Raw genomic sequence first — 21,415 nt, forward strand, 5'->3', positions numbered from 1 at the left:
TACATCATATTGGTATAAATATTGATCCAATATGCTCTTTTTGCAAAATCCATAGGGAAACAAGTAAGCATATTTTTTTAGAATGCATGGCAGTGAAACAATTGTGGTTTCTCTTAGGGATCGATACAGGTAGTTGGAATAATGCGAATAGTTGGTTGACAAGTATTCGTGACCAAAACGTTACCCTAAAAAGTGGCATTATTAGTTGGAAAGATATGTTTCCATTTGTGATATGGACTATTTGGATTAATAGGAATAACAACTTGTACAATAACTTCACACAATTCAGGCCTCCACATTGCTTATAACCTAGATGTGGAATATAAACTCCTAACGGAGAAGGAAATTGTTACTAACCAAAAAATTCTCATATCTATTAACTGGATTAAGCCGCCTAGTGGTCATATTAAGCTTAATATTGATGAATCCTTTAAGGACGCCTCATCTCTTTGTATATTTGGTGGCCTCTTCAGAGACAGTAAGGGACAATGGATAGTTGGTTTTTAAGGGACTCTACCATGAATATCACCACTTCAGGCAGAATTTATGGCTTTAAAAACTGGCCTCTATATTGCCGAGAAACAAGGTTTTACCAACTTAGAAGTGGAAACTGACTCGACTGATGTTATAACTTGTTTGAATAATGGAATTGCAATACTAAATGAGATTGTTCATGAGTGCAGGTTATTAATGAGACAAGTGAAGGTTCAGGCAATCCAGCACATCTTCAGGGAGACCAACAAGCCGACACACATGATGACTAAGGAAGCACCTAGTGGCAACAATGGCAGGGATCTTAATATTATCTACTACGCCCCTCATTTTGTAACTGCTATCTTAACTTCAGACTATCAAGGTTTGACTTATTTAATTAAGTATGTTAACAAAAATGTTTGTTCTAGACTAGTATCTTTTGGAAACAAAAATATTCTTCGAGACATGTTAATGTCTTGTAATAGCCAAGTAGGGTATGTCCTATCGGGCACTTTGAATATTGTTAACTCTGCTATTATGTGATATGCATAATAAAATCCTTGTTCTAAAAAAAAATAATTCAATGATTATTACTAGTTGTTGTTTCTTTTGCTTCAAACCACCTAAACCGGCCAAGCTGGTCACCAACCCAACTGTTTTGTCAGTTCAAAGTTCAAACCGGTTCTCAGATCTTCATCACCCCCCAAATCAACACACACACTGTACTTCTCTCTCTCTATCTTAACTCACAGCAAAAACAACTCCCTTTCTATTTACAGATCAAAAACCCCATCACATTTCCTACATTTCCTTTTTTCTCTCTCTCTACATTCCCCTAAAATATAATCTTTTTAAAGAAAAACAAAAGAAATAAAGAAAGAGAGAGAGAGAGAAAAAAAAAAGCATCATTAGTATCACTGAACAACAGCTTTTGTTCCTTCACAGAATAATGAAGTTCTGAAAAGACAAAGTCTCAGTTCATCCCTCCTAAAAGAAATAAAGAAAATGCTCAATGGATTATCTACTTTTTTTCAAGGTTCATTCTTATTTCAATAATACTTTTACTTGGCTTAGCTGTCTTTACATATTTTTATGCAGTAAATATTTTTTTAATTGAAAATGTGTGTATTGGAAGATTTTGTTTAGTCAAAGGCAGATAATATATTTTTTTTATGCATTTGAATTCTTGGATATGTTGCTGTTTTTGAGAGATTTAACTTTGTGATGGGGTCTTAAAGATTGAATTTTTAGGGGAAATAAATTGTGGGTTTTGAGTGGTTTATGAAAAAGGTTGAACCTTTATTGAGATTTTTGCAATTTAAGAGTCAATTAGTTAACCTTTTATTTCAAATATGTGGTTGTTTTTGGAAGTTTTAACTGAAATGAGTCTTAAAGATTGAATTTTGAAGGGAAATAGTTTGTGGATTTATGAAAAAGGTTGAACCTTTATTGAGATTTTTGTGAGAGTCAAGCTTGGCATGTCATTTCAAGTATGTGGATGTTTTTGGAACTTTTAGCTTAAATGGGTTTTGAAGATTGAATTTTGAGGGGAAATAAATTGTGGGTTTTTAGTAGTTTAAGTTAAAGATTGATCTTTATGCTGAATTTTGCATTTGTGGGAAGATAGTTGACATTTCATCTGTAGAATGTGGATGTTTTTTTGAGTGTTTAACTTGAATGGGCCTTAAAGGTTGAATTTTGAGGGGAAATAATTGTGGGTTTTGAGTGGTTTATGAAAAAGGTTGAACCTTTATTGAAATTTTTGCAATTTGAGAGTCAATATTGACATGAGAGTTTTTGCTTTTTTGTTGGATTTGTTAAAGATGATTATCTAATCCAAGTTTTGTGCTTCTTGGGATTGAAGGGTTATAAGAGAGATATTGTGATTTGGATAGGATTCAGAAGCATTATGAGGTGTTATTTGTTGGATTTTTGCAGGGTTTTTAGCAATGTGTGAATTTGTAAGATCTTGAGTGGTTCTTATAATTAGCAATTTTGAAACTTGGGTGCTGTAGGGAGGTGGTAAACATAGGGAATTTTGAGGATTTCGAAGCCTGAAGTTTAACTTAAGTGGCAGAAGCAGACGGGAGTTTTCGTTTCAATGTCAGGGGCTTCAAGGGTAAGGTCAATGAATGCAGCTGATTCAGAAGCAAGGCCAGTTCTTGGACTTGCTGGGAATAAGGCACTGAGGTCACCTGGTTCAAGAAAGTCTGTTTCAAAACCTACAAGAAAGGCAGTGAAGTCGAAAGAGGAGGATAAGAATGGTGACCAACCATCGCCTTCATTGCATTCTTTTGATGTTCCTTCAATACTTCGGCGACAGGAGTCATTATATTCCAATCTGTCGCTCAGTGCTTCATGTTCTTCTGATGCCTCGACGGATTCATTTCATAGTAGTGCTTCAACCGGTAGGATATATAGAATGAGTAGTACCTCAAGTAGAAGGAAGCAGTTGGCATCAAAGTCCAAAAGGATTGTTTCAGATGATATATCAGACTCTTCAATTGACGGTTTGCAATCCAAGAAAAGATGTTCCTGGGTGACACCTAATACAGGTGTGTCCTTTGTTGTTCTTTTTTAAGAATTTAGAACATACGGTTTTTTCTGATATTATGCTGTTGGGCACTGTAAGCAATTATAATTGGAAGGTTAATCAAGTAATGCTTTTAAGGTTAATTGTAGCTTGATAGCTTGATTTTTCTACTCTTTTTTACCATCACTTTGGAGGAGTCCAAGAATGGGCTGAATCAGTGAGAGATGTTTGAAGAAGAAAATTTGTAGAACTTGGAACAGTTTTATGTTTTAATGTCCGACTATGAAATAAAGAAAAGATTGAAATCTTTTAATGATGTGGAACCTAGGTAGATATGATAGGATGTCGGGACTATTATAAGGAGCTATTCTTTGAGTTTAAGATAAAATCCTGTTGCTGAATGATATACGAATTGGCTATAGCAAGACCATACTATCTTCTACCTTCAGTGCTATTGGTGTGGAGGCAATTTTATCTTTCGAGTATGCAGCTTCATTATTATGAGGTGCTCTAGGCTATCTTTCTACTCTGTTGAATTACTCCAGTTACTTCTATCTTGAAGCTCTAGATCATTATTCTGATCATCGAGTTCTGCCTTTTATGCATTTTTAAGACTTTTATATGCATATTATGCAAACTGCAGAATAAGCTGTCAGTACATAAATTGGTAAGAGTTCTTTTTGCTGCTTACCACTCAATTTAGGAGACATAAAGCGTTATATGCTGTTCCTATAACGCTACTGTTACTCAATTTTGTGTAGTTTGTTTTAGTTTCACTTGTCCCAATATTTGTGTCTTTTTTAGCTTCATCGTACAAATGGATAAAAGACAGCCCAGTGCACGAAGCATCCCACGTTTAATCAGGGTCCAGGGAAGGGCCGCACCCCTAGGGGGTCAGACTTAGGCAGCCTATCCTGCTGCATCAGTGATTCCACGGCTAGAACCCCTAACCTATAGGTCACACGGAGACAACTTTACCGTTACTCCAAGGCTCCCCTTCCATCGTAAAAAATGGATATGCGGTTATAAGTATCACTATAAAAAAATGTCAATTTGAAAAGCTTCAGAGAACTTTAAATATGTTTGGGAGTATATAACTGAGAATTGAGTTCCATGTTAAGCTATATATATACTAGCCACTCTTATCACTTTGAGCTTGTAGTTTCTTAGATTGTCTCTCCTTTAACCAGATCCGTCTTATGCTGATTTCCACGATGAAGAGTGGGGAGTTCCCGTCCATGACGACAAGTAAGTTGCCAGATTCTTGTCCAGAGCATTCTTACACAGAATATAGTTACTAATTCTTTTTGAATATTGCAGGAAACTATTTGAGCTCCTTGTTCTTTGCGGAGCATTGGCTGAACTCTCATGGCCTTCCATTCTTTGCAAAAGGCACATATTCAGGTATTCTCTTTGGAATAAGTTCTTTATTTTGATAGAGGAAAGTCTTATTCTTCACCCCGAAAAGCATAAGATTTGCCTTAGTTTTCTCTTCTGGGCTAGAGTGGTATGCTATATTTTGTCTTGCACGTTCCTTTTTGCATTGCCTTTCCTCACTATACCGAGTTTTCCATAACCTTTAATAAAATGGTGCAGAGAAGTATTTGCAGATTTTGATCCCATAGTAGTGGCGAAGTTAAATGAAAAGAAGATTTTAGCTCCTGGAAGTACAGCGTGCTCACTATTATCAGAACTTAAACTTCGAGCCATAATTGAAAATGCCCGTCAAATGTCGAAGGTATATTTACTCGCTATTCAGTTAGCAAAAGTGAACACCTCTTCCAGTCTTCTTCGATTCCATTTGTCTGTCATTTACTAATATATTTAGCGTACTATGGCTAATATCAAGAATTTAGCATAAACACCTATATGAGTTTCAATTTATATGTACCGACCAAATCTAAAAAAGAATCACAGTGTGAATGTAGTTTTTAGCTAGCTTGTGATCAAAATTATGATTTTATCGGGAGCCTTTCGCTTTCATGGACCACTCTCTATAATCTTGTTACTTCTAGGGATATTCAATCATTTATTGATCAATTGGATTAGGTAGAGAAATAATTTATAGTGGTCCTGTTGATAAGTCAGTTTGTTTTGATCTGTATCCACAACTGGCAAGTTCACTGGAGTAAGTCTTACCTTGATATTTTAAACTATAAAAAAGTCCCAGCTGGTGCTACCTAGCTATGTTACTCGGACTCTTCAAAAGTATTGTTGGATGCATGTCGGATCCTCCAAATTTAGTGCATTTTTGGAGGATCCTGGAGAGTCCGAGCAACATAGCTACCTAGTAGTTCCTCTCCTTAGTGCCAATGTGCTGTTTAGTAAGGCTGTTTTGTGAAACATAAGCTAAAATAGCAACTTTTTTTCAAATTGGCGTTAAAATTAATTTTATATAGGTGTTGCTTGTGTCAGGTTATAGATGAATTTGGATCATTTGACAAGTATATCTGGAGCTTTGTGAACAACAAGCCTATAGTAAGCGGATTTAGATATCCTCGTCAGGTGCCAGTGAAGACGGCCAAAGCGGATTTGATTAGCAAAGATCTAATAAGGAGAGGTTTTCGGGGCGTGGGACCTACTGTGGTCTACTCTTTCATGCAGGTTTCTGGTATTACAAATGACCATCTTATTAGTTGCTTTAGATTTCATGACTGTGTCGAATCTGCTGAAGCTAAAGAGAAGGATTCAAACAAAGATGAAACTGAAGCAACAAAAGTCGATGAAGCCATTGAAGCAGAGATATGTAGGTCTATCGACGACTTGAGTTTCTCCTCGGAGTGATTTTCATCTTCGTGTAAGCATTCTCTGCATCGCTGAACACATATTTAGCGATACAAGACTTGTAACAACGGGTTAAGTTCACATAGATTAGCAGCAAAACTGGTTTTGTACAGAAATGAGTTAAATATCTATGCATAATAGATTATTGAGATTTCTAGATTACCAGATCAAGATTAACTAGTGGTAAGTAACTTCTTTTCATGTCTATAAATGCATGAGTTTTAGCAAGATAAAAGTGTTGCTTCTTCTTACATTGCAACCATCATAACCTGTTTGCTGGAGCAGCTAACAAAAGTATGATTGGTGTTTTTTTATAACCGAGATACAACAACAACAAAACATGCAGTGTAATGCAATCTCATAAGTGGGGTCTGGGGAGGGTAGTGTGTATGCAGATCTTACCCCTACCTTATAAAGGTAAAGAGGCTGTTTCCGATACTCTCGAGGGCCAGATGACATACGGTTTGAAACTCAATGGATAATTAGACCCTCCATCCTACTTAAACACCAGGCCAACCGGCACATAGTTTAAAATTCGGGGAATAATTGGTTTGCCTCTTTACCCTTCTCCACTTAAATATCAAGCTTTTGTCTACGGCAAAGTTCGAACTCGTGACGTGCGCCTAAGTAAGATATCTGTTATTGTTGTACCTGGAATTAGATCACACTGTAACACCCCAGACTTTAGACAGAGTCCCACATCAGTAGAACACAAGAGTGATGCTTGGTATACAAGTTAATAAGCCTTAGACCCCAGTGACGCGTTTTAAATCCGTGAGAGCCTAGGCCCAGAGCGGACAATATCACTAGCAGGCCGGGCTGTTACAAATGGTATCAGAGCCACTCTTATGTTAGTCTTGCTGGTGGTGGGTCAGAGTTCAACTGAGTTTAGGCAAATCTCGGTTAGGCGGGCAAACCTCAGTGCTGAGTCTAGGCGAATCCCATGTGGTGGGACAAACCTCAGCGAGGACACTGAGTCCATAAGAGAGGGTGTATGTAACACCCCAGACTTAGACGGGTCAGAGTTCAACTGAGTTTAGGCAAATCCAGGTTAGACAGGGCAAACCTCAGTGCTAAGTCTAGACAAATCCCATGCAGTGGGGCAAACCTCAGCGAGGATACTGAGTCCATAAGAGGGGGTGTATGTAACATCCTAGACTTTAGACAGAGTCTCATATCGGCAACACACAAGAGGGATGATGGATATATAAGTTAACAAGCCTTAGCCCCTAGTGACGCGTTTTAACCCATGAGGGTCTAGGTCCAGAGCAGACAATATCATTAACGGATTGGGCTGTTACACATACATTTAACATGTAGGGACCTAATGCTATCTGTTAATGTCTCAAAAACTGTGGTGGCCAGCTAAAAATAGATTTGACAACTGAGAACTATCTTCATAGCAATGGGGATGCATTTTTAAGTTTGTTTCCAATGTTTAAGGCAAGTTTACCAACTGTTGAGGCCCATATTTTTTCAACATGTCCTACTTTTGTCTCAATGTTATTCAATCATTTAAATCTCATTTATTGAGTTTTTCTTCTTCACCAACTGTTTGTAGGTCCTCAATTCTTGAAATGGTAGATGGGGAACAAATTATTCTAAGGAAATGGTTTCACAGTTTCCTTTTATGCTGTCAACAATATAATTGCTTCCCTTACCAGCAAATGAGTTACTTTTGTTTCTAGCTACAATTTGCAAGTCCTTGCACCTACCATTTTAAGCATTTATTTTTATTTATTACTCGCCTTGGTTCATTTTAATTGATTTTTTGGCTGTTTTCGCAAGGGTAAACCATTGACAGTAGTTCCACGGGCATCGAAAAGGAAAAGTAAACCTCACCGATTTTTAACGCTTGAACCATGATATGAAATAAGTCGATAATGCATAAATCCAATTTCAAAAATACGAAAGCGTTAAATGCGCAGTATGTGAGATATTAAGAAATTCACCTTTTAGCATTAATTAACAATAAAAATATCCATATTAACCTTAATTTGTTCATTGAAAATATAACATATACTCCAAGGCTCTATATAATTTCCTTCTTGATATTTGAAAAAATCAAATATTGTGGACCACAAGAAAAGACAAAAAAAAAAACAATTATCGTGGATCGAAGGAGGTACATTTTTTATTGTTGTAATAATCAAGAAATCCTGATAGTCAGTTGTATACGTCTCAAAACTTATTGGATAATGAGTCTGCGTCTTTAATATTCTTCACGTAAATACTAAGCTTTTATTAGCGGCAGAGTTTGAATCTGTAACATGTGTCTCACTGACACATCATGCGTTATGCTCTTACCACTAGATCTAATCATCGGAACAAATTATACTATGCAATTATTTCATAGTTTCCTTTTATGCTATGACCAATATAATTTGCTTCCATTCCCAGAAAATGAGTTACTTTTGTCTCTTAGCTACAATTTGCAAGTCCCTGCACCTAATATTTTAAGCATTTATTATCAAGGAAATTTGCATTAAATGACAAAGAGAACAAGCCCTAACCAGGAGCGAATCCAGGATTTAAATCTTATGTGTTCAATTTTATTGATTTTAACATTGAACCTGTTATATTTTTAAATTTATGGGTTCATATCTATTATTTTTGTAATTTTAATGAATTTTTTACATACAAATTTTTACTCCGCGTCGAAAATTATGGGTTCAGTTAAACCCGTAGTCATTACACTACATCCGCCTCTGGCCCTAACATTTGTCCAGTTTTGATCAAGTTTTTAATTCAAATGGTTTGTTTCTAGTTACTGCATGTTCTTTGTCTAGGACTATTATCCACCTAATCAATTCACTAATATAAAATATGCCTAATTAGGAGGTGTTTAGTTACGAAGATACGTGACAAGAGAGGATTACTCAAATATTAAGTACCTTCAGGTCTCTTGATTGTATAAACTCTCAAATTTTGAGAAATTTACAACGTTTGAACACGTCAAGAATATGTTTAGATTCATTACATAAAATTATATAGAATAATTCAGAATTTTTAACAATAATTAGATATTATAATGTATCTAATAGAATCCGTATTAATAGTAACTTATAATGGTCACCATAAAATGTTTTAAACTATATTGAAAGCATTTATCAATGGATTAGGGACTTTAGAGAAGAAAAAGAGGAATTTAAATTTAAAAATTTTACGGTGAAAAAATGTTATTAGTAACTTGTCCAAATTGATAAGTTATATATGTCATTTTTCATTAAAAAGGTTTTATGCAATTTACTGTTTAATTCCTTTAAAAAAAAGATGAAATGTTTTCACGACACATAACATAAAAATTAAAAAATTAAAAAAAAAAAAAGGGAATTCCGTTGCCGGGACTTGAACCCGGGTCTCTCGGGTGAGAGCCGAGTATCCTGACCAACTAGACTACAACGGATCTTGATTGTAATTCGTCAAATATATAAAAGTAAAGAAAAATATTTTTCTTTCTATTTCCATATCTCCTTTTATGCCAAGCCAACTCCCATTTCGTCATAATAAGGCGTGAAATTAGACAAAGGAAAATAACTATAGAAACTAGTCCCTTATATTTCGCATATAGAAGATCAAGACACAATTCCGAGACTATGGGAAAAGATGTAGATCATCGATCGAGCAACTATAGTTAAGCCAGATATTTGGTGGAACACTTACTATTGTCAATTATGTGTATCAAATAAGTGGTTTGGCTACTATTCTTAGACGAGTTAATATAGATATATACATGACATAACCAACATGTTCAAAGTACTCTAGTGACCAAAATAAACTTGTTAAATGTAGTAGTTATTTACCCTTTACAAGTTAAATGCATGAAATTGTTTGAACACGAGTAATACTCGAGATTTTAATGTTTTCCAAAGTAATGTATAAGTAATAATGCCTCAATTAATTGGAGCATTTTGGTATCAAAACTACCATAAAGTGGTGCAAATGTGCTAATTTTTTAAGTTGACAATATAACTTTTACGGCTGAGGAAAAAATTAGTTCACAACTTTAAAAGTTTTAAGACAATTTTACTCTCCACTATACCTTAGATCCATACATATCCTTACCGTTAGTGAATTGTCTCGTACTTGTTCTTGCCATTACTAGAACTCCATAGTGAAACAGGTGCAATCCATATCTAAATATTTCGAGAAAAAGGGCAGCTCGGTGTACTAAGATCCCGCTATGTACGGGATCCGAAGATGGACTGGACCATAAGGGTCTATTGTGCGCAGCCTAACCCTGCATTTCTGCAAGAGGCTATTTCCACGCCTCGAACCCGTAACCTCCTGGTCACATGATAACCACTTTACCAATTACGCCAAAATTCCCTTGCCTAAATATTTCGAGAAAAATGATTGAAATTTACCCTTCTATATGGATGAACATGTTAAGCACAATATAGCCCCATAATGAATGAAACCAGTAAAAAGTGACATTCATATAAATCACTTCTGCTATCAAATCCAGTTCTGTCTTACCAGACAAACCATAAAGTTCAACTATTCAAGCCATGCCAATAGGATATAAGTCGAGTTCATAATCAACGGATATCAAAGTACCACGATTAAGATATAAAATGTCTTGGCTAAAGCAAATTATTTATGCTGCAGAATGCGCGACTAGTTCTTGGTACCAATGTCCTTAACAGCGGCAATCTGCTCTTCACCCATTGCAGACATCACAGACAACACAAGATCCTTTCCTTCCTCAAATCCACCTTTAACCTATAACGAAGTTGACAACTTTACTCAGATATTGTGCATGGAAAAACGAGAAAATAAAGGTTCTTCATGTTATATTTATCCAAAATGTGTACCTGGCTCAGCAGGGCTTCATCGGTGGGAAGCCTGAGGTCGTCTTTGGTGTTTCCATTTTCAGTAAGAAGAGACACCTGGCAAAGAAACGAACAAATTACAACACTAGAAACAGAGTTGAAGAAAGAATTAGCCAAAGAAACTCGAGTTCAAGACAGTTTGAATGAGACAACATCTTAATTTCAAGTCTTTGGTTTTAGTATTAAATTTTGGAGAAGAAAAGGTTTGTCTTCCCGGAAGACTCTTCCGCCTGAGGTAGAAAAGAAAAATGAGTCTCAACTTCATTAAGAAGCTACGACTAAGCTACTACAGATATACAAAATGATGCAAAAGGTCATCAATCAAAATTATGTTGCATTATCATTTAAAATTTTTTGCCCCAATTATAGGATGACTGATACACGTTCGTATCATAGGTAGTAGAAATCTTACAAAACCATCTTCAGAGATGTCAATCAGCTGATAGTCGGTACGATTAACATGGGGCACCTGTGGAAAACATGAAAATGATCAGACAAAATCAAATTTCTAATGTTCGCAAACTGACCATACACCATTAGAAATAAAAAAAAAAAGAGAGAGGAAGAAACACTGTATTACATCACAGTTGTGGGAGGAAGGAACGATATCTTCAAGCTTCTTTCCATTGAAAATATCAATTGCTACAAAGTGACATTTTGCATGTCCGTGCTTGCCAGTTTTTGAAGTGGAGACCTCAACAACCTGTTCAAGATTAGCATCGTATAAAGGGACAATCGTCAAAGATCAAATAAATGAACATACCCATTTGTGATGAAAAGATCAAAGATTACTGAGTGATGCATTATTTCAGCTGATACAACAATGATATTGTATCCTTTTTCCTCAAAAGCTATGTTGCACGGACTCTCCAAAATGATATTCCAGCCATGTCGGATCCTCCAAAAATGCACTATTTTGGAGGATCCGACACACACCCGGCAGACATTTTCAGAGAGGCTAAGCAAAATAGCTCAAATGGCTTTGTAAAGGTTCAACCTTTTTATTCGTACCAACTATAGCTAAAGCGAGAAAAATACAAGAACAGTGATAGCGGGCAATAGCATTACGATACAGGTACCTTCATTAGTATATTTTAAATTTTCTTTTTTAAGAAAACCGTGGAGACTAGGGTTCAAATAAGGTAGAGACAAAAAAGGCTAGGTGATTCTTCCCAATCTACCTAAGTTTTGTTGGAAAAGAAAACAAAGAAACTTACTATTATCTAAGCTACATATGCATACACAAAAATCAAATAAATCAGAACTTAAAAGTAACAACTCAAAAACACCCTTTCCTTATTTTGATGTCAACATAAAATATCCATGTGTAATATCACTATGGCAGTTTAGTAGATAATTGTGGTTAAGGCTTAAGCTAACTACACTTTTTTTTTAAAACCAACTTGGTGTGACATGCAACAACAACAACAACAAACCCAGTGCAATACCACATGCGGGATATGGGGAGGGTAGTGTGCAGACCTTACCCCTACTTTCAAGAAGGCATAGAGGTTATTTCCGGTAGACCCTCGGCTTAGGAAAGGAAAAAAAAAAACATAGCTCAAACACACCCTTTACTTCTATCTTCAACTACAACTACATACCACTTAAATAAAGATCCATAAAAACAAGTAGCAAGAATCCATCAAGATCTGATTTATATCCAAAAATTCATTCAAAAAGAGCCAAAAAAACCAAACCCCATGAAAAAAAACAAGGTTCAGATTTAATATCTAAACCTTCCAAAGTGAATCTAATAATAAAGTAATAAATCCCATTAATAATAAAACAATAATAGGGTTTAAAAAAACTCATTCAAAATAGTGTAAAATTAACAAACCCCATGAACAAAACATGAATCATACACAAAATCTGAACTTGGCCCAAGTAGATTTAATAATAAAACAAAGAAACTATATAACCTCAAAATTACAAACCCCATAAAACAAAAACAAGAATCATACACAAAACCTGAACTTGACAAAAGTAGATTTAATAATAAATAAATAAAAAAAGAAAAAGGGTAAGATTTTAACCTTGCAGGGTCTGCCTTTAATAACTATATAACCATTTTTACGAATGGTACCAGCTTGTTGAGGATAAGTTTTAGAGGCACCAGCATCTGCTTTTGACTCAAAATGGTGTTCTTCATCAGACATGATTTTTGCCTTATTTTTCCTTTTTTTCTCTCCCTCGGTTTTGGACTTCTAAGGATTATTAGGGTAGAGAATAAAAAAGGAGTGTATACAAATAATATTTGGTGATAGGGAAGGGCAAATAAACAAATATTTTAAAAGAAATATACCCACACGTTTATACATGTTATTGGGCCAACAAATTTCACTCCTAATAGGAAAATAATTGTTTTTTGCTTTTTCTTTCTTGTTTAAATAAAACTCCAACTATAAACAAATTATATTGGGATTATAATACAATGATTAAGAGCTCGTTTGGTATGAGGGATAAAGGATAATTATTTCAGGATTAAATTTGAGATGAGTTTATCACACGTTTGATTAGGATAAAATCGTTGTATAACTAACCCAGATTAGTTATTCAGGATTATAGTATTTTTTTTATTCATATAAGAGGGTGAGATAACAATCCGCGGATCATTAATTCTGGGATAACTTGTTTTCTAATCAAACGAACCCTAAGAGTAATAAAGGTGCGCGAAGATAGGCTCAAGCTAAGATTCCGCTCGTGTGCATAATGGTATAAGCCTGCCTGACTGCGAGACCGGTTGATCGACCAGAGATTAAAGTCAATCATAGTACTCCGGGAGTCCCATGTGAAAGGGCTCTCGCTCAACCGATCAAAAACTTATGGGAATACTTAATAAGTAAATTTTTATTAGCAGATAATTAGCTTAAAGTGGCCTTTAATGATGCGTTTAATATCTTTAATTATTCGTTAGAGAAATTGCATAATTATTTACTATGTGGAAACTAATATTAAAGCTTAAAAAGGATCATAAATAAAAGAACTTTAAATAAAATATAACCAGAGGAATCTTTTCCTATTTCTTTCACCCTTTATAAATGTTAGAAAAGAAGGGCCATCTATTTTTAGAATTTCAGCAAGAATCTTGACTGATTAAAAATTATTTTATATTTTAACACTATTGTAGAAGGAATGAGATGCCTCAATAAAGCCCTAGAGGTTACGTGAGAGGTAAATAATTCTTCATCATTAATAAAATTAAAGGTCTTAGGTTTGAGTTCTATGTATGAAATCGTCTTTAATAAAAAGCATTTCACCTCTTAAAATGAGATTTTGCATTAAAAATTCGAATTATTCGAGCTCCAAAACAAACGTAAGACACTAAACACCGGAGGAAAAACAAAAAAAAAAATACTCCAAGAAAAAGTGACAGGAATAATCCAATTCAAGGAATAATTCCTAATTCTTGTTCCATATCCTTGTTGATAGACATCCACCTTCTTCTCCATTGATTTATTAAAATATGTCAATTATTCTTTTTCGAATGCCACATAAATTAGGAGAGAAGAAGTAACAAGTAAGAAAATAGTTAAATGCATAGGCGGATACATAATTAAAATTTTATGGGTTTAAATTAATTATATTTTTAAAGTTATGGGCTGATATCTACTACATATCATAATTTTAATAATTTTTTACACATAAATTTATATTCCGTACTGAAAGTACTGGGTTCAGTTGAACCCGATACCAAAGGGCTGGATCTTGGTTTAGGTATGTGTCTGTCCTTTTGTTATATGGATAATATCACATTGACTTTGGCCATTGTCCACTCTATGGTCCATTTTTAGTTAATGAATATCTATTCAATTATGGTTAAAATTTAATAATGAGATAGAAATAGAACGGGGTTCAATAGTTATATGATCCATTAAAAATAATTATTTAATTATATGGTCCATTTGACATGAAATATATATGTTAAGATGTAGAAGATGATTAATATTAACAATTTTTTAATTTATGAAACAATCGAGATAAATTTTGCAAGAATTTGTATATATCATGACATGAAAAATAGCACTATAATTTGATAAGTCAGGAAGCAAATCACTTCATTAATTTATTCTCATAGATATACACACAAACACATACAACAAACATCGTCTCAGCCCCAAACAAGTTGGGGTCGACTATATGAAATATACACACATATACATAAAATAACAATAATGTAAACTACGCCTTAGTCCCAAACGAGTTGGATCGACTATATGAACATATACGTACATATACTCCCTTAATAACTTAGTAATCTGTAGGAGGAGGAGCAGCTTGATTTGCACACTCATTTTTTATCATGGCAAATTCATACTGATTACATTCCTCAGAACCAAATTCAGTATTAATGGATGTACAACAATCATAAGAGAAGGTACACCTATGGCGAACACATAACGTATCCCTTTCAAGCATACACGCCTCAATAATTAAAGCACAATAATATTTTTTTTCCAGCACGTTCTGACCGTTGTCCATGCTTATGTCACTGACGCTTTTTTCACTAGGCAAAAAAGGCTTAGGTGGCAAAAATCGCGGCCAGGGAAATATTTTTGGAAATGGAAACTTAGGAAAAAAAGATGAAGGTGGTGGTGGTGCATGTACAAATGGCCAATGCAACCATTTTATTCCTTTCTTTTGTGGGATTAATGCAATATTAGCATCAGATTTATGATCAATGGCTAAGCCATTAGTGAAGTTTAAGGCAATAATGAGAAAGAAAATAAGGAAAGAAAATAAGTTTCTTACTCCAGACATTGCTTATAACATGAAAAAGTGAACACTTTTTAAGGTTTTTCTTGATGATATATGTGATTGTTTAACAAGGGTTTTATAGTGTTTAATTAGTTTATTAAGTTTGGTGTAGTGATCAATTTTTTCAAAGTTTATAGTAATTACGTATACTTACTCATGTTTCAAGTTTTCAAGATTGCATGAGTAGAGTTCTTTGAATTATGGTGTGTGATTGTTATTGAATATTGGAAGTACTAGTCTTTAACTTAAGGCCTTACTGATCATGTGATTTGTTCTTGACTTAGTTTTCCTATCTCTTTGTGACGTCTTTATATTACGAACAAACTTAAGAGAATTAATCATCTAACATGGTTTAATTTTTGTACATTGATAATATCTGGATTTTTGCATCATTAGGTTAAATTAACTTACAACAAAGTTTAACTTAGATTTTCGTGCATAATAGTCCAATTGGTTGGCTATATGAAGTTTAACCTTATTGGTATAGTTTGATGCCCCACCTATTAATTTTCTTGTCCATTTTCCTCCCTTCCCTCCATGTATTATACTCCTTTTGACCCATTGTTCGCAATATTTGATTGAGCACAAAGTTTGAGATAGAAAGTGTGATGACCCAAAATATCATCTTTATTTTAAATATTTATTTATGTAATTTAAAACCTCGAAAAATACTATTTATCACTCATCGACTAGCATGCGCAGTCCATAAATTTTTTCGGAAAGTTTATGTGAAAAAATGATTAAAATATGAAATAGAGCTTTAGAACTCAACTGAGTTGACTTCGATCAACATTTTGAGCAAACGGACGTGGATTAGTGTTTGACAGTTCTAGTAGGTTCGCATCGTGATTTGGGACTTGGGCGTATGCCCGGAATCGAATTCGGAGGTCCCTAACTCAAGTTATCGCTATTTAACAGAAACTAGAAATCTAAAGGCTAAAGATTTCCAAAGTTTGACCGCGTATTTGACTTTACTGATATCGACTCGGATTGAGATTCTGAAAATTGGAATAGCTCCGTTATGTTATTTATGACTTGTGTGCCAAATTTGAAGTCATTCCGGATTCGTTTAATATGTTTTGACACGGGTTTTGTAAATTGAAAAGTTTGAAAATCAAAAGTTTGAATCGAGGTGTAAATTGTAAATTTGACGTTGTTTAACGGGATTTGAAACCCCGAGCAAGTCCGTATTATGTTTTGGGACTTGTTGGAATTTGTGGACGAGGTACCGAGTGGCTCGGATGAGTTTCGGACGAGCCACTGAACAATTGGAACCTGCTGTCTAGTGCTGGTTCTAGTGCGTCACACCTGCAAGTTTTTGTGCGCAGGTGAATGGTCGCTCATGCGGAATTCCAATCGCTTCTGCAACATTGGACAGCCCTGTCGAGCTCCGCTTTTGCAGAGAAATTAGCGCAGGTGCGCAGCCGCTTCCGCGATGGACGAGTCGCTTCTGCGGTTACTGGAGCGCTTTTGCGATGTCGCAAGTGCGATATTTCAGGGCGCAGATGCGGCCACTGGACAAGCAGCCCTGTTCCGCAAATGCGAGTTTTGTCTCGCAAATGCGAGTCTGCAGGTGCCAAAATGCTGGAGAGAATACATAAAATCGGGTGTTCGCCATTTTTACTCATTTTTGAATTTTGAGTCTCGGATTTGGGCGATTTTAAAGGGATTTTTCACGTCTTCGACTGGGATAAGTGTTCTATATCCGAAAGTGATTATATTTCATAAATCCTTGTCTATATTCATCAATTATTTCGGATTTAGATGGAAGAAATTGAAATATTTATAAAATCTTCCAAAAATAAAAAATGAAGATTTGAAAGTCGATCCGATGTGAGAATTCGATAAATTTTGTATGGTTGAACTCATATCGGAACGGATATTCGGATTTCGTGAGTTTTTCCGGGATTCGAGACGTGGTTTCCACGGTTGATTTTTAAAGTGAATTCCGAATTTTTATTTGGAAAGTTAGTAAATTCATATGGAATTAATTCCTATGATTTGTATTGAGTATATTGAATTGTTTGTGACTAGATTGAAGTCTTTGGACACGAATTCACGAGGCAAAGGTTTATTGAAATCTTGAATTTGGCTGCAAAGCAATGTAAGTGTCGTGGTTAACCTTGACTTGAGGGAATAGAACCTTTGAATTATTTTTTATGTGAATTCTATGTGTACAATATATAAGCAAGGTGACGAGTGCCTATACGTCGTCAAATTAATTGTTTGCATAATTTTTCGAAAAACATAAATTGTTTTAAATCATGAATTAATTGTTATATTAATTATCTCTCTCATATTCCTTGCTCAATATTGTGCCTTGAATCCATGCTTGATTGCTACATGCTTAATTGATTCATGTGACTTAATTGTTACTTGACAGTGAGCATATTAAATATTAAATTGTACATTTTCTCCCTAATTCCACAATTAATTGCTACTTGTCATTACTTGTTTCCTAAATAAATTGTAATTATTGTATGCTTATTTGCCATATAATTCCATATTAGTTGTTGCAATTATTGAATTAGTTTCTTTTATAAGAATTGGTAAATTATATTATTTGAGGATCGGGTTGCACGCCGCAACAGAAATGAAAGTTAATATATTGGAGGAACGGGTTGCACGCCGCAACAAAATTGATTGAAAAGATATATTGAGGATCTTCTATTGAGACTAGTGTGGATCTTCTACTTCTCGACATGGTAGATTTTGACGTCATATTGGGTATGTATTGGCTATCACCTTATCATGCTATATTAGATTGCCATGCCAAGATGGTGACCTTAGCCATGTCGGGTTTGCCTCGATTAGAGTGGAAGAGAACTCCTGGCCATTCTACCAGCATGGTTATTTCTTATATGAAGGCTCGGCGTATGGTCGGGAAGGGGTGTCTAGTTTACTTGGCTTATATTCGCGATCCCAGTGCGGATGTTCCTTCTATGGACTCAGTCCTAGTTGTTCGTGAATTTGCAGAAGTATTTCCTGCAGATTTGCCAGGGACGCCACCCGATAGAGATATTGACTTCTGTATTGATTTGGCTCCAGGCACTCAGCCCATTTCTATTCCACCATACCGTATGGCCCCGCCAGATTTGAAAGAATTGAAGGAGCTTGATCAAGGATTAATTTGACCTAGTGTCTCTCCCTGGGGTGCACCAGTATTATTTGTAAAGAAGAAAGATGGCTCTATGTAGATGTGTATAGATTATCGGCAGTTGAACAAGGTCACTATCAAAAATAAATATCCGTTGCCAAGAATCGATTTTATTTTATCAACTTCAGGGTGTCAAGGTATTTTCGAAGATTGATGTAATGACCCGATCGGTCGTTTTGCCTTTTAGAACTCTGTTCCCTTAAATAAAACTTCCCGCGCTTGCTTTAACTAATTTACGACTTGCGGGGATGGTTGGTTCGATATTTGGAAGAGTTTGGAGTGAAATATGCTCATTTGATTCCTAAGGATTTTCTAAAAAAGGCTAAGTTTGACTTTGGTCAACGTTTTGAGCAAACGGACCCGGATTCGTGATTTGAGGGCCCTGGAGGGTCCATAGGAAAATATGGGACCTGGGCGTATGCCCAGAATCGAATTCCGAGGTCCCTAACTTGAGTAACGATTTTTTATTAGAAATTGTTAAACTAAAATTCAAAGGATTTAAAGAAGCTAACTAATGATTGATCACATAGGTATCGAGCCCGTATGTTGGTTCTGAAGCCCGGTACAGGTCCAAAATAGCATTTAAGACTTGCCCGCAAAATTTGGTGTCAATCCGAGTAGTTTAAGGGCGTTTCGGCTTGTTAGAGGAAAATTAAGAACTTGAAGTTCATAAGTTTGACTCAATTGGTTTTAGGGGGTGATTCTTAGATTTAGCATTGTTTCGGGCGTTCCGAAGGTTCGAGTAGGTCTGTTTCATGATTACAGACTTGTCGGTATGTTCGGGCGGGGCCCGAGAGCCCCGAGCGTCAATGGGACGAGGCTCGAGTGAAGTTGGAATTTTTGAGAAGTGTTGAAGCATCTGCTTCTGTCATAACCGCACCTGCGGTTGGTCGGCCACATGTGCAAGACCGCAGAAGCAGTCTGCCTATCGCAGATGCGGCCCAGGGCAGGCCAGGCCCAAACTGCAGAAGCGGCCTCTAGACCGCAGAAGCGGTCACATCCTATTTGGCCAATTCCGCAGATGCGTTCACTTTCTCGCAGAAGCGGGATCGCATATGCGGTCCCCTAACCACAGATGCGGAAATCGCTGAAGCATTGAGCTTCATTTAATACGGGTTCTAAGTCCCTTTTTGCCACTTTTCACTCCTTGGCGATTTTGGAAGCTTTTGAGAGAAGACTTCCACCTAGCATCTAGAAGTAAGATTATTCCACCTATTCTTAGTTTAATACATATGTCTTAGGTAGATTAAACACTAGAATTAAGGTGAAATCAAGGGGTTAGAGCAAAACCTAGGATTTTGACAAAAGTTAGATTTAACCACGAAATTTGTTATGAAATTAATTAGAAATCATATATTATTGATTCTTAGGTTATGGAGAACAACTTCCTTCAAAAAATTTCAGAATCTGGGCACGTGGGCCCGGGGTCGACAAGGATATTTTACTCAATTCCCCTCTTACTATTTTAAAAAGCGGAAGAAAATGAAATTCCACCAGTGTGTATGTAAGACAACCTTTGGGAAACTTGTGTTAAGGGTTGGGAAATTGCTTAAATAGATATAATATGATCTTGTGAGCTTATATTGACTAGTTCCTATCTCATTTAATTAGTTTTGGATCGTTCGGCTCCAAATTGAGAGTTCGGGCTCGTTCTTGGTATTTGAAGCGCACTTTGGAGCGAGGTGTGTGAGCTTATATTGACTAGTTCCTACCTCATTTAATTAGTTTTGGATCGTTCGGCTCCAAATTGAGAGTTCGGGCTCGTTCTTGGTATTTGAAGCGCACTTTGGAGCGAGGTGAGTCTCTTTTCTAATCTTATAAGAGGGAATTATCCTCATAGGTGTAATAATTGAATAATTGCTACTAAATGCGGGGGCTACGTATACACTAGGTGACGAGAGTGCGTACGTAGCTACTATTATGTTAATTGTACGAGTAGTCTAGGACCCGTACCATGCTATATTTGTGAATGTCTCTATATTTTCTTGCTAATGTGATCACTTAGGGTATGCTAGAGACTTGGAAAGGAATATAAGCGAATGTATACACTTGTTGGACACTTGTATGAATTTGTTTGAAAATAAATGCGCATTCATGTGTTTTCTTGATATTAATTGATATTTGTGGATCGGGCCGATTGCCTCGGTAGAAATAAATGCATCCATGGTTCGCGCCATTCGACCCTCTGGCAGTGCACAATTTATTTCCTGTTGGATCGGGCCGTCGACCTCGGCATAATGTGCGCATGATATCTATGTGAAATCTTATTCATGACTTGATCTGCTAAATATTTGGAATGTAAACGGGGAATTGTAAAATTGTTAAGAACATGGCTTATTACCTCTTGCTACAAACTATTGATTATTTGTGACTCCCATGCTTAGCATAACACTTCATTATATTATTTGACCTTAGTAAGTATCAAAACGACCTCTCGTCTCTACTTCTTCGAGATTAGACGGGATACTTAAGGGGTACATATTGTTTATGTACTCATACTACGCTTCTGTACTTAATTGTACAGGATCGGAGGCAGGTACATCTGGCTATCAGTCTGGTGCGCGCACCTGATTCATAGTTTGAGACTTTCACGGTGAGCTGCCCCTTCCTATGCCGTTCAACAGCTTGATGGAGTCTCTTTTTTATTTATTTTTGCTGTCTATTCTATTTCGGACAGTAGGATGGATTTATTCTTTTGTATATTCTACTAGTTGCCCACAACTTGTGACACCAGGTCTTGGCACACACATTGGTAGACGGTTCTTTTGGGTTGTATAATTATTATCGAATGTTGCATATTATCACCTGCTTTTAGTTGCAAATTAAGAAAATGTTGTAACTGTTTGGGGTAAGTAAAATAAGAATTACTAATAC

The 21,415-nt window shown here is 35.8% G+C and overlaps 3 protein-coding genes and 1 non-coding gene across 6 annotated transcripts; 1 reads left to right on the forward strand and 3 right to left on the reverse strand.

Annotated features, from left to right (window-relative positions):
* The first annotated feature begins 1,112 nt into the window (after positions 1-1,112).
* Positions 1,113-5,948, forward strand: LOC107801558 (uncharacterized). 3 transcript variants are annotated; one of them, XM_016624912.2, is made up of 6 exons: positions 1,113-1,510; positions 2,339-3,029; positions 4,198-4,255; positions 4,328-4,411; positions 4,604-4,745; positions 5,423-5,948. In XM_016624912.2, exons 2-6 carry the CDS (start codon positions 2,576-2,578, stop codon positions 5,789-5,791), a joined length of 1,107 nt encoding a protein of 368 aa, XP_016480398.1. In that variant the 5' UTR covers positions 1,113-1,510; positions 2,339-2,575; the 3' UTR covers positions 5,792-5,948. The 3 variants fall into 3 exon arrangements, with proteins under 3 accessions (XP_016480398.1, XP_016480392.1, XP_016480405.1); XM_016624906.2 differs by having other exon boundaries at positions 2,413-3,029; XM_016624919.2 differs by having other exon boundaries at positions 2,490-3,029.
* A 3,176-nt stretch (positions 5,949-9,124) lies between these two features.
* Positions 9,125-9,197, reverse strand: TRNAE-CUC (transfer RNA glutamic acid (anticodon CUC)). The gene has a single exon. It is a non-coding gene; the product is annotated as a tRNA-Glu (tRNA).
* Positions 9,198-10,202: 1,005 nt separating this feature from the next.
* Positions 10,203-12,904, reverse strand: LOC107801550 (eukaryotic translation initiation factor 5A-1/2). The gene is made up of 5 exons (XM_016624898.2): positions 12,663-12,904; positions 11,207-11,329; positions 11,039-11,095; positions 10,609-10,683; positions 10,203-10,516 (listed from the first exon to the last, which is right to left on the reverse strand). The coding sequence occupies exons 1-5, from the start codon at positions 12,783-12,785 to the stop codon at positions 10,412-10,414; spliced, it is 483 nt and encodes a 160-aa protein (XP_016480384.1). The 5' UTR covers positions 12,786-12,904; the 3' UTR covers positions 10,203-10,411.
* A 1,754-nt stretch (positions 12,905-14,658) lies between these two features.
* LOC107801516 (uncharacterized) lies at positions 14,659-15,422 on the reverse strand. Its single transcript, XM_016624858.1, has one exon. It carries the CDS (start codon positions 15,385-15,387, stop codon positions 14,878-14,880), a length of 510 nt encoding a protein of 169 aa, XP_016480344.1. The 5' UTR covers positions 15,388-15,422; the 3' UTR covers positions 14,659-14,877.
* Between the last annotated feature and the right edge of the window lie 5,993 nt (positions 15,423-21,415).

Source organism: Nicotiana tabacum, chromosome 8, assembly GCF_000715075.1.
Source record: "Nicotiana tabacum cultivar K326 chromosome 8, ASM71507v2, whole genome shotgun sequence".
Taxonomy (NCBI): Eukaryota; Viridiplantae; Streptophyta; class Magnoliopsida; order Solanales; family Solanaceae; genus Nicotiana; species Nicotiana tabacum.

Excerpts from the sequence above, each read along its gene's own strand:
- LOC107801550 (XM_016624898.2), bottom strand. The coding sequence starts at position 12,785 with ATGTCTGATGAAGAACACCATTTTGAGTCAAAAGCAGATGCTGGTGCC. Across the intron at positions 10,684-11,038 it reads ACATCTCTGAAGATGGTTTT|GTGTCTCTTCTTACTGAAAA; the intron begins GTAAGATTTCTA and ends TTTCTTTGCCAG. Across the intron at positions 10,517-10,608 it reads ATGAAGCCCTGCTGAGCCAG|GTTAAAGGTGGATTTGAGGA; the intron begins GTACACATTTTG and ends ACTTCGTTATAG.
- LOC107801558 (XM_016624912.2), top strand. The coding sequence starts at position 2,576 with ATGTCAGGGGCTTCAAGGGTAAGGTCAATGAATGCAGCTGATTCAGAA. Across the intron at positions 4,412-4,603 it reads TGCAAAAGGCACATATTCAG|AGAAGTATTTGCAGATTTTG; the intron begins GTATTCTCTTTG and ends AAAATGGTGCAG. Across the intron at positions 4,746-5,422 it reads ATGCCCGTCAAATGTCGAAG|GTTATAGATGAATTTGGATC; the intron begins GTATATTTACTC and ends TGCTTGTGTCAG.
- LOC107801516 (XM_016624858.1), bottom strand. The coding sequence starts at position 15,387 with ATGTCTGGAGTAAGAAACTTATTTTCTTTCCTTATTTTCTTTCTCATT.